General features: G+C 41.1%; 1 protein-coding gene across 1 annotated transcript in view; it reads right to left on the bottom strand.

Annotated features, from left to right (window-relative positions):
* kif19 (kinesin family member 19) overlaps positions 1-13,275 on the bottom strand; it is a 207,603-nt gene that overhangs the window by 57,215 nt on the left and 137,113 nt on the right. The window contains exon 6 of the mRNA XM_059948568.1: positions 3,682-3,807. Coding sequence (XP_059804551.1) covers positions 3,682-3,807 — 126 coding nt within the window. The remainder of the gene's footprint in view (positions 1-3,681; positions 3,808-13,275) is intronic.

Here is a 13,275-nt window from a genome sequence, read left to right as displayed (position 1 = left end):
GTGGGGGCCCATACCAAACATCTTCAACTGTCTGAGGTGAAACAAGTGCTGTTGTACCTTTTGCACTACACAGCCAATTTGTACAGACCACGTGAGCTCCTCCATGATGTTTATGCCGAGGGACTTAAAGCTGTCACCCTCTCGACCCCAGATCCATTGATGCCAATAGGGGTTAGCCTGTCTCCATTCCTCCTGTAGTCCACAACCAGCTCCTTTGTTTTTGCAACATTGAGGGAGAGGTTTCCATCTCAGAACACCTGTTTCCCTTCCTTTACCAGTGATGCTTCCCTAACCTGCATCTCTTCCATTTTCCTGCTGCCATAACAAGGATAGAGTTCCCCTTGTCCTTACCTACCACACCGTGAGCCTCTGCATCCAGCACATTCTCCACAACTTCCACCATTATCAATGGGATCCGCTACTATATACATCATTACCTCCCCCTCCCCCCTACTCTTAGCTTTCTGCAGGAATTTTTCTCCCCATCCCAAGTGCTGCACCTGCCCATTCACCAACTCCCGTACTATTACTCAGGGCCCCGAATAGTCCTTCCAGGTGAGGCAACACTTCACCTACAAGTTTGTTGAGGCCACCTACTGTATCCAGTGCTCCGGTGCAGCCTCCTCTACGTCGGTGAGACCCAAAATAGATCGAGGGGCCACTTTGTCGAGCACCTTTGCTACGTCTACAATACTTCCATGTCCATTCTGACCTGTCACTCTATGGCTTTCTCTACTGCCACAATGATTAGGTTGGAGGAGCATCTCCTCATATTCCATCTGGGTAATGGCATGGACATTGATTTCTCTAACTTCTGGCAATTTATTCCCCCCCTTCATTTCTATTCCCCATCGTGGCTCTCTCCTTCCCTTCTCTTCACCCGCCTATCACATCCCTCTTGTGCCCCTCCTCCTTCCTTTTCTCCCATGGTCCAGCATCCTCTCCTATCAGATTCCTTCTTCTTCAGCCTTTTACTTTCCCACCTCTCATCTCCAGATCATCACTTCATCCCACTCCCTCCCCCACCTTCGTCAATCACCTTCTAGCTTGTACTCCTTCCCCTCCCACTGACTTCTTACTCTAGCTTCTACCCCTTCCAGTCCCAATCACTCAGCCCGAATGTTGATTGTTTATTTCTTTCCATAGATGCTGCCTGACCAGCTGATTCCCTCCAGCATTATGTGTGGAGCATCATATCACACATAATATCCACAGATAATATGCATTGCTTTCCTTTTCTTTCACTTTTACCTCAACAAAAAAAATTATCAGCTCACTCCGTCCTGCTTTCTAATGTTTCCTAAGCTCTGTTGTTGCTTCTAAGAAGATTTCCTGCAGTTCAGATTGAACTTAATGGGCTGTGCTTGTGTTGCACCCTTACTTGAACAAAGGGCATTACATTTGTCTTTTTTTCCCAATCTCCTGGCACCTTGCCTGTACTTTGAGACTGGAAAATTAAAACAAGTCCTTCTGTGACCTCCACCCCCACATCCCTCAGTACAAATTAAGGTTTAATTGCCATACAACCATGAATTCAGCCAAATGATACAGCATTACTTCAGGGCCAAGGTGCAAAACGTGGGACCATCGGTCACACACTACACAAGGAACATAGCACATGTAGGATACATAAAATAGAAGATATCAGTAAAATACAGTCCAACAACAAAAATATAGTCTATGACCCTGAGTCCATGAATATTGCAGAAAGCTGCTGTTGAATACAATGAGCAAACACAAGGAAATCTGCAGATGCTGGAAATTCAAACAACACACACAAAATGCTGGTAGAACACAGCAGGCCAGGCAGCATCTATAGGGAGAAGCGATGTCGACGTTTCAGGCCGAGACGCTTCATCAGGACTAACCAAAAGGAAAGATAGTAAGAGATTTGAGAGTAGTGGGGAGAGGGGGAAATGTGAAATGATAGGAGAAGACCGGAGGGGGTGGAATGAAGCTAAGAGCTGGAAAGGTGATTGGCGAAAGTGATACAGAGCTGGAGAAGGGAAAGGATCATGGGACGGGAGGCCTCGGGAGAAAGAAGGGGGGGGAGCACCAGAGGGAGATGGAGAACAGGCAAACAACTAAATATGTCAGGGATGGGGTAAGAAGGGGAGGAGGGGCATTAACGAAAGTTAGAGAAGTCAATGTTCATGCCATCAGGTTGGAGGCTACCCAGCCGGTATATAAGGTGTTGTTCCTCCAACCTGAGTTTGGATTCATTTTGACAATAGAGGAGGCCATGGATAGACATATCAGAATGGGAATGGGACGTGGAATTAAAATGTGTGGTCACTGGGAGATCCTGCTTTTTCTGGCAGACTGAGCGTAGGTGTTCAGCGAAATGGTCTCCCAGTCTGCGTCGGGTCTCATCAATATATAAAAGGCCACACCGGGAGCACCGGACGCAGTATACCACACCAGCCGACTCACAGGTGAAGTGTCGCCTCACCTGGAAGGACTGTCTGGGGCCCTGAATGGTGGTGAGGGAGGAAGTGTAAGGGCAGGTGTAGCACTTGTTCTGTTTACAAGGATAAGTGCCAGGAGGGAGATCGGTGGGAAGGGATGGGGGGGGAACGAGTGGACAAGGGAGTCGCGTAGGGTGCGATCCCTGCGAAAAGCAGAAGGGGGGGGGGAGGGAAAAATGTGTTTGGTAGTGGGATCCCGTTGGAGGTGTCGGAAGTTACGGAGAATTATATGTTGGACCTGGAGGCTGGTGGGGTGGTAGGTAAGGACAAGGGGAACCCTATCCCGAGTGAAGTGGCGGGTGGATGGGGTGAGGGCAGATGCGCGGGAAATGGGAGAGATGCGTTTGAGAGCAGAGTTGATGGTGGACGTCTTTGGCTGAGTGAACACTTGGGGGCAGCACCAACTCCAGCATGGATGCCTCACCACATGCGATGGATATTGTCTCTGGATGACCATGCTGTATTTAGAGCACAGTTTTCATAATAAGTGTTACCTCTACCTTCTGCAGATCCTCCTTGGGTTATGACTTACGGATGGTCTGTACATACAAGTGTTGAGACTGACGGGATGGATTTGTCAGTTGTAGTGGGTATCATTCACCTTCTGCTGGGTGGTAATGGGCGATTCCTACATACGTATGCTCTCTTCCCACTCCGACCCACGACTGTCGGGGGCTGGGTCAATCTAAGCAGACTTGGAAGCAGCCTCATACACCGACTCAGTGACGCCAGCCTCTCTTCCTGCAACTCTTTGCTCCACCGTCACAGCTGCCTCTGTGATCCTCTCCCACACAACGTTACTAGTAATTTCTGTGAACAGTTTTCAGGAACGGAATTCTGTTGTAGCCTGGCGGCTGCCTGCACCAACATCTCAAGAGTGTCCCCCTTTTTTGTAAAGTACCGTCTTAATATTCGAAGAATGCTTTCTGTTCATTTGCAATATTTGCTTTCTTTATTACAAGTTATATGTTAAATGTTATGGTGCCTACAGAAAACTTCCAGATTTCCCTTTGCCAGTAGTGATCCTCTTCTCATACTCTCTCTCCCTCTGCTTGGCTTATTTTCCTTTCCACTTCCCTTCTCAGCTTTCTTTATTCTACCTAACGCTGAACGGAGTTAACAACATTCACTTTTTTTCCTTTCACCATTTTCTTTGTCTCCAACGTCAAGCAGATATTTTAAAAAGAAATCAAACTAAACATTCGTACTTTACCTCTTTGGCATTAATAGTTGACACTTCAGTGATTCCTGCAATTTGGATTCCACCCTTTGAGTCCTCTCGTAGATCTAAGAAGCCAGATAACGGATTCAGTAAATCCCGGATCATCTCATTATAAATCTGTGAAAAAAATGAAATCAATGAGAATATTAGAAGGCCCCAATTTCGATCCTTCAATCTTAACTGAGAGGAGATAAGGTGGTAACAAAATAGGAAAAGTTTGGTCCTTTTTTTTTTGCATTCTTCACCTTCTCAGGAGAATCTTGAATGAGGAGGCATGTAGCTACAAGATTGAGAGCAGTCATTTAGAACTGCAGTGCTCAGGAAATTCTTGCAGATGGTAAATCTTTTTAACCACTCTTAGAGGATTGTGAATATGACATTACTGATGATGCTTAAAGAGAAAGTAGACGTATGTTTGTAAGATCAGGAAACTGAGGATGACAAGGAACTGGCAGAGTAGAAGGAGATGGGTCTGGGGCAGAATCAACAATTTCACTGAACAGCAGGGCAGGCTCGAGGGGGCAAGTAGACGAATCTTGCTCTATTAGTTCTTGAGTTTTCATGTAAGTCAGTGACATCATAAATGTTCTACTCTCAGAAAGTAAGCTCGAGAAATAATGAGGTCAGCACCTAATCTGGAAATTCTTTGTCTGGTGCTCAGCAGGCCAATTAAAAAATGAACTGATTGTGACCTCCGGAGCAAACACATGGATTTGTGTGGTGGGCACCCTCTAGAGACCTCGCTGCCTCACTCATGTGAATTCTTTGCTACTTGATTTCAAAGAAACTTTAATCAGGGGGGCAGCCAATATGAAATTGAGCACGTCGATGTGGTTCCTCTGATTGCAGCACGAAGCATTAATAATTGGCAGAAATGCAAATATCCAGCTGAAGCTTTATGAATCATGTTACTTGTTAAAATGCATGAGTGTTGACATTTGTGCTTTTATGCAGTAAAAAGAGAGAAACACTGGCACAGAAATTCTGCAGATGCCGGAAATGCACACACACAAAATGCTGGAGGGACTCAGCAGGTCAGGCAGTATCTATGGAAATGAATAATCAGTTGACGTTTTGGGCCGAGACCCTACATCAGGACTTAATTTGTATGGATTTCATACGCTTTACTATGTTGAAAGCTGCATATGCTTTACTTTGCACTAAATAACTTCTTGCATTACTAATAAAAAGGGGTACTTCCTTCGTTTAGCGTAATGAACGGATCTGGAGGGCATGAACACAACGTTCAACTTAACTACATGTGATTAGTTATATTGATAGACCAGTTAAAGTTTTTGTGCAGGGGTGGGGGTAGCTGCCAGGTACACTTAGAGAATAAAAAATTTTAAAATGCTGTTTATATGGAGTTTCTATCTCCTCCCTGTGACTCCGGGTTCCTCCCACAGTCCAAAGACATAATTAGTCCTGGTAAATGGTTCAGAGATTAGGCTAAGATTAAATTGGGAGTTGTTGGGTAGCACAGCTCAAAGGGCCAGAAGGGCCAATTTCGCACTGTAATTCAATAACTAAACGAAAAAATGTGTCAGTGTATCAATATCACTCCAAGGCTCTGAAGGAGAGCTGGTAAGGAATACAAAAGGACCTGGAAAAAAGGGATAATTTGCCTTTCACAGACAGACCGGAAAGATCAAGAAATTGTCAGTTACAAGGAACTGGCACAGAAGAGGAGTTGAGGCCAGCATAGATCAGCCACGATTATACTGAATGGTGGGGCAGGCTTGGGTGCTTAGTAGTCTTTCGCTTCTCCTATTTTCTTACAATCATCCTGGCATGTTCGGGCATTCAACACCAACAACAAAACAACATTTGCAAAGAGAGCAGTGGCTTCCAAGCTTCACAAAGCTCATTGTTAACATAAAGCAACGAAATTGAATGAATGAATGAAATTAATTTATTTCAGTCTGTACAAACATAACAAAAAGCATCATTAACAATGATGGTTTCGTAGAACAAAATTACAACAAAAAACATAGATAATCTTTAAAACAGACCGAAAGTGTATAGGCTGAAGCTGCAGCTTATTACGCCTATCCCTCTGACTTTTACAACAACATATTTGGTGTCAATCATCATATCAAAAACAAAAAAATTCATAATCTTTTAACACAAAATCCAATTCCAAATATAATTTATTTATATTACTCCCATTCATTTTTATATCATGTATTTTATATTTGTTTATTAAACAATTTTTAAAACTTCTTAAGTTTAGTGCATGTTTTTAAATTCTTACTACAACTGTTCCATAGATTCACCCCTCTGGCTGAAATACAATGATTTTTTACATTTGTTCTTTTCCTTAGTTTTTGAAATATTCATGTTCCTCTCAGATCGTGTTGACTTTCTCTCATTTTAAACAACCTTTGGATACTTTGTGGTAGCTGTCCATTTTTTTTACTTTATACATCATTTTAAAATCTATGAAATCTCTGAATTTTAAAGTGTTTAGTTGAATAAATAATGGATTTGTTGGCTCATAATAACTTGTCTTATTTACAATTCGTATAACTTTCTTTTGGAGTAGGAAAATTGAATTCTGTTGAAATCTTTCATAGTAACCAAATTTTTTCACCAATTTATTTTGTACATTTTCTAGTTTAACCATGACAACAACATACATAGATTATTTATTTTCAAAAAACTTATTCAATGCAGGAACAGAGTAAAGTCCGAATAACTTATCTTTCCTTCAAAATATTGTGCTAAAGGGGAGTGTATGAGGTGGGAGGGATAGAATACACTGTCACACACATTCCAGCACTATATTTTAGCCTTTTTGGCCGTTATCACATTGAAGACTAAGCAATTAACCGCATTCTGTTAATCGCACAGCTATCAAGTTCAGAGGAATAATTCTGGTAATCAACACCGTATTTTACAGCTGCAATCGAAAAATTTGAAATAGGTTGGTTTGAAAGCTAATGATGGACATTATTTTTTAAGCGATTTGCATGACTCAAGGTCAAAGAGGCAACATTTTGAACTCATGCTCCTGACATGAAACCAGCTGTGAAGAAATGCATTGAGAATTTATTTGTGCGCTCCTCAGGGATTGAAATCAATTAAAATTACTGACAAGCAGATTAAGAAAGACGTTCTTGTAAGGCCTGATCTCTTCTTTGGCATGGCTCCAAAGGTCATGAATTCATAAAATTACCCTTGTGCGAACTCTCTAAAAATGCAATTTTTTTAATAAAGAGGACAATTGTATGAATTACAGCAGTGCTAGATGTTAATCTACTTTCACAGTTAACTAGATTGTGCAAAGAGAGTAGGATTTTATAATGTCAGCAAAGCTCCCATTGACAAATTGAAACTTGCCATGTATCAGCTTAGTTTCAAAACCCAGCAGGGATTTTATCACTTGAAGTGAAAACAGACGATGATGATGGTGATCAGAGCAGAGGACTCGATTTTCATTCAGTCCCTTCATTATAATGCCAGTGACAAGATGTCCTCCTGAAAGGTACTTAACCATGATCTGGAGACAGATGACCAGATGGAATGGCCACATTGACTAGATGAATAAATAATTTCAAGTGTTTTAACCCTCATTTTATTGTCAGTAAACAAGGTCACACAAAGGTTTGCCGTCCACATCTCAGCTCTAACCAAGCCCTGTTGACTGGTCACTCAATACTCTATCTGGTTAAGCAATGCCTCTATTTTAATTCACTTCCTCTCCTAAAATCTCAGTGTGATGTTGGTTATTGTTTCCCTCTGTAATCTTATCCTCAGGATATCGGCAATTCTCTTAACTCTGGCCTTCGCACATCACCAAATTTAAACTGCTCCATAATGTTCCCATTTTGATTCCACTACTCACATGTTGTCATGCTTCGAAATGTCAATGTAGTTAAGGGATACACAGATGTACAAACAGTACCATCCAGGTGAATAAGGTTGTAAGCACAAGTGAACTCAACCACCTACCACCACACACACACAAATAGAAGTATTGCCCCACTGTTTAAGTGTGTCAATCATCAGAATAAACAGAGCTCCAAAAATATGAACTATTTTCAATCACATTATTCAACTTCTTTCAGATCTAGGCCACCTACGTTGTCACCAGCTTAACTCAACTGGTCACCTGCCGTCTTGAAATACTTCAAGTCTGTGAACAGTTGATGCACAATAAATCAATATTTCAGCTAGATAGATACTTCACTGATCCCAAAGGAAATTACAGAGTCACAGTAGCATTAAAAGTGCACAGATATAAATATTAGAAGAGAACTAAGAAAGAATAAATAATAAGTTACCACAAACAGCCTAACACCACTTCTCCGGCTATAGGTTGACTCATTGTAGAGCCTAATTGCTGAGGGTAAGAATAACCTTATATAGCACTCTTTGGAACAGCACAGTTGTCTTAGTCTATTACTAGAAGTGCTCTTCTGTTCAGCCAAGGTGGCATGCAAAGGGTGAGAAACATGGTCCAGAATTACCAAGGTTTTTCATAGGGTCCCTTGTTCTACCACAGCATCCCGTGTGTCCAGTTTGACTCCAATAACAGGGCCAGCTTTTCTAATCAGTGTTGATCACATTGTCCCAACACACCACCGCATATGTAGTGTATTTTTAACACTACATAATATTTGCTGCTGATTAACATAACTTTTGAGCTAAAGATTTTAATCCTTGGAGTATGAGACACCAGAAAGAAAAAGTAGAATCACTTTATTAAATGAAGTTGTACCAAAATGTTGAATTAAAACTGGTCATTGCTCTTTCCTTCTGTAGACCAGTAAGAAAACCATATAATATTACCAATCATCTCAGGGGTTTGAATAATTCTTTTCTCCATCTATAACTGAACATTAGACACAGAGTAAAAAACTTGTGGTCTGGGATTGAAGTGTGAAAGATGCAGTATGTCATTGATTACACTACATTGAAATCTATTCATTGCATGTCACTGTTTGGATGAAAACAATGAAATTGAGGACAAGTTATTTTTACTATGAATTTGACCTTTAATGTCAACCATTCATACATTCAGATGAAAGAAAAATCTGTATTGTGCTTTGTCCCACACTCTGAGTTCTTCACTTTCCATGTAACTTCTGCTATTATGGGGAGAGGATATCTCAAAGCCATCACTTATATGTGACTTAGCACAAAAGGGAGAAATTTTACAATTACAGTTTTGTGGAGATTATGTGTATGCTGCAATCTGCAACACACACACACACACACACACACACACACACACACACACACAATTGTTGAAAACAGACATACTCAAAACATAAACACGAGAAATCCTGCAAATACTGTACTGGAAATCCAAAGCAACACACACAAAATGCTGGAGGAACTCAGCAGATCAGGCAGCATCTAAGGAAACAAATAAACAGTCGATGATTCAGGCTGAGACCCTTCTTCAAGACCACAAGACATATATGGCCAGCTATAAGGGAAGGGAAACTCAGAAAACATAGCCTCACAATTATTATTCAAACATTGGCAATGCGTCAATAGTTATAATTAACTATCCATAAGTCTTTATGTAAATGTATTAATAGGGACCCAAATAGTGTGAACAGCTAATTAGCATAACACGAATAAAGGCGAATGGGGCACATAGTGGAAATATTTGGATTTTGTTCCTTTGAATCTTTTGTTACCTGATAAATTTTGTATCTTCTGATCTAGTCAGGTTAAAGTACCTTTCACCATCAGAGAAACACAAGCATCACAATAATATCTGCTGATTATCTGCACATGGTGATTATATATTAGTCAAGTCAAAGACAAGTTACTGTCTTATACACAAGTGTATACATGCACAGGTGCAATGAAAAACGTATCTTCAGCAGCATGATACAAGCAGTTTTTATAAGAAAATCATAAATTATACTCAATTTTAACAATAAAACACAATTAGAACCAAAAATGACCACTTTAGAGCAAGATGGTCGAAGTTGTCACAGTAATGCTAAACTGTATTGCTCAGGGATTTTGCTGGTTAGTTGAAAGGAAGTAGTTGTCCTAAAATCTGGTGATGTGGGACTTCAGGCATCTGTAAGTACAAAGTTTAAAAGTAGAAATTACAGACTTTACATTATATAGGGAAAGGGATGTATAACTTTAACATTATGGAAAGCTTCTAACTGCATTCCCAGGCACCTTGCTAAAGCAGCAAAGCAATGACACTAATGATATTTACAAAGAAACTCCATCATGTGAATTTAAGCTGAGGGAATGCCATGCAAAAAGGTGTATGATGGAATACATCAAGCAAGCACTGAAATCTACACCAAGAGATAAAGGCTTTGTTTTTTTTCTGAATTGTTCTGAAGATGCTTGTGCTCAAAACATGGCCCAAAGCTTACACTGATACCATTGAAAACAGAGGATGTTTAGCACGTGCGTTAATAAGAACAGCCGTGAAACAAATGTTTGAACTTATATTTAATTAAAGTTAAATAATTTTCATTGTATTGTAGAACTTTAGAATTGCAAGTTGTGATTTAGGTATTTTGGGCTCTAATTAAATAAATAATTGCTCTCTGCAGGGACTGCTGGGCAGAAGCACAACATTCTTTTACTCAGATTTTCAAATGCTACTTGCTAACTTTTATTGTTTGCACAATTTGTATTTTCTCTCTCTCTCTCTCTATGCACAATGGGTGTTTGTCGGTCTTTTTTAAAATCGGTTCTTTTGAGTTTCTTGTTTTGTGGCTGCCTGTGAGGAGATGAATCTCAAGATTGTATAATGTATACATACTTTGATAATAAATTTAATTTGAACAAACGCTAACTTGGAGGAATTCAGTGATACAGGCTGTGACCCAAATGTTGATATCCCTTCCCCCTTCCATAACATGTTACTGAACCTGTAAAGTTCCTCCATCAGTCTGAAGACAAAATTTCCCTGGTGCCAGTTGGTATAAACCACACATTTTATGGAATCTAATATCTCATTTGCCACTAGATGAGTGCAATGTTGCCTCCAGTGGAATTTGTGGAAAAGCAATAAAGTAATACACTGCTCTTTCATTACTAGATCCTGGATTTGGTTTCAACTGAAGCAAATTAGGTGAAGCTCTTTTTGAAACATAGGCAAGTCCTTCCAAAATCTGCCTGGCCTCTCATTCTTGATGAATTTAGCTCAGATGCAGATAAGAGGGTGCTGGGCAGTACCAGTACCAAGAGCGGTGCCACTTCATGTTCAAAGCCAAGACTTACTACAGCAAAATAAATCCAGTTGCCAATGAAGTAGGAAAAGATATTTCTTTATCAGAATTTGGGGAAGGATGTGTTGTCATTGGAGAGAGTCCAGAGAAGGTTCACATGGATGATTCCAGGAATGAAGGGGTTAACAGTTGAGGAGCATTTGGCAGCTTTGTGCCTGTACTCACTGGAATTTAGAAGAATGCATGGAAATCTAATTGAAATCTACTGAATGGTGAAAGAACCGGATAAGGTGGATGTGGAGACAATATTTCCTAAGGCGAGGATATCCAGAACTAGAGAGCACAGACTCAAAATTGAGGGGTGACCTTTTAGAACAGAGAAAAGGAGGATTTTTTTTTTAGCCGGAGAGTAGTAAATCTGTGGAATGTTCTACCACAGACTGCAGTGGAAGCCAAGTCTGTGTGTATATTTAAGGCGTAAGTTGATCTTTTCCTGATAAGTCAAGGCATCAAAGGATATGGCAAGAAGGCAGGTATATGGGGTTGAACGGAATCCAGAACCAGCCATGATGGAATAGCAGAGCAGACTTGATGGGCTGAATGGCCTAATTCTTCTCCCATGTCTTATGGTCCAATCATTCAATTAAAATACCATTTATTTCAGATGCATAATAACATCCAGTCAGAGTAGCTGGAAAATATACCTGGTCAAGAGATTGTGTGAGGCAGTGATGCAGCTCTCACAGCTCCAGAACCGTGAGATTAACCCTGACTGTGTGAAATTTTCACACTCTCTCTGTGGCTAAATGGCTTTCCCTGAATGAAACAGTTTTCACCCACAATCCTCCACTTATTTCCTTATATTTTTTCCAATTTGATTTCCAAGATGGCGACGCAACGCAGCTTGCAGCGGCCACTCTGGAGCAGATTATCTGTTATTTGTGAAGTGGGGTGCCGTGCGCAATCATAACCAATTGAAAACGGATGTGGGAGCACGGAGGAACATCAGGAAATCTCCAGGAAGATCTTCTCTGTTGCTGCTGCTGCTGTGAGGTCCGGGACTCTGCTGGGAAGAACAGGCCCCCCAGTCCTCGGGGTCGCGTTGCCGATGGCCATTGGTGGGGCCGTCTTAATACGCTCCGCAGAGGATGGTGCTCGGAGAAGCTGTGCCGGAGGGGATGGTCGTCGGCTCGGAGGTTCAACGGACTCGGAGTCCGCTGCGGTCAGGTTGCTTTTGGTGTGTGCTGCATCTGTGAGGCTGAGTCGGGTGGCACCATGGAGGTCTGTAGCGGGATTATTCCCTTCTGCCGCCGGCGTGGGATGGCGAGTCTGTCGGGACCCTGGGGACTTATGGAAACTGTGCGGTGATTTCTATTGAACTTATAGTCGTTTAACATCTTTGGACTATTTTTATTGTGCCCATGGTCTGTTTTTTTTTCAATTATGCTATTGTTTGCACTGTTGCAACTATACGTTGTAAATATGTGGTTTTGTGCAGGTTTTGTAGCTTTAGTTTTTGGTCTTGCTTTGTCTGGTGGATTTGGAGCTCCTTTCCGGGGAACGCGCTAAAACAGTAGTATGATATTAATATGCAGCAGCCTCTCCAGACTCTGGATTGGGGATTGCCATATGTTATGTGGATTTTCTGCTGTAGTCTGTTTTGTCATATGCTTTTGTGATATCATTCTGGAGGAACGTTGTCTCATTTTTTAACTGCAGTGCATTTGTGGTTTCTAAATGACAATAAACTGAATCGGAATCTGAATAATCCATTTTTTTTCCTCCTGTGACCATTGTACCCAGATCCAGAAGATATGTTTATTAATTGATGGGGTAGGTAGCTGTTCAGAGAATTGGTGTGATATAATGGGCACAGGAGAGGACATGGATTACAGGTAAATAAGTGGAGGAATGTCATTTATAGGATTGGTCTGGGAGCCGGTATGTATTCAATAGGCTGAATGAGTGGCTTAGGGAAATAAAGATTCTCAATTTGAATGTAACATCCCTACATTTTTCAGTACTCTGCTTGTGTATGCTGTCAGCTGATACTTGCGAGGTCAGTGCTCCAAGTCTCTTTTTAAGATGTCTCCTGGTATGTCAGCTCCTCTTTGTAATCAAAATATCACAGCACAAACTGCCCCATTGATTCATTTGGACATTCAGCCACTTGAGCTCACCAATCGCTTGCCCATCTCACTCCACTGAGAGAACTTGTTAAGACAGCTGCCAATTCCCAAACAGTGTTGTATTCTTAAAACATGTATGAAGGTCAGTATGCCTTTCACTATCACTTTCAGACTATCGATGGTGATCAAATGATCCGTGGCTTCTTTCATATTGAACTTGAGTTTCTGCTTTTTCAGATTCAGTTTCCTCTCAATGCATCTACTCATCACAGCTCCCAGCTTTCAACCAT

The sequence above is a fragment of the Hypanus sabinus genome, chromosome 23 (assembly GCF_030144855.1).
Source record: "Hypanus sabinus isolate sHypSab1 chromosome 23, sHypSab1.hap1, whole genome shotgun sequence".
Lineage (NCBI taxonomy): Eukaryota > Metazoa > Chordata > Chondrichthyes > Myliobatiformes > Dasyatidae > Hypanus > Hypanus sabinus.
The sequence above is the reverse complement of the archived record's forward strand: the minus strand, read 5'-3'. Positions and strand labels throughout refer to the sequence as shown.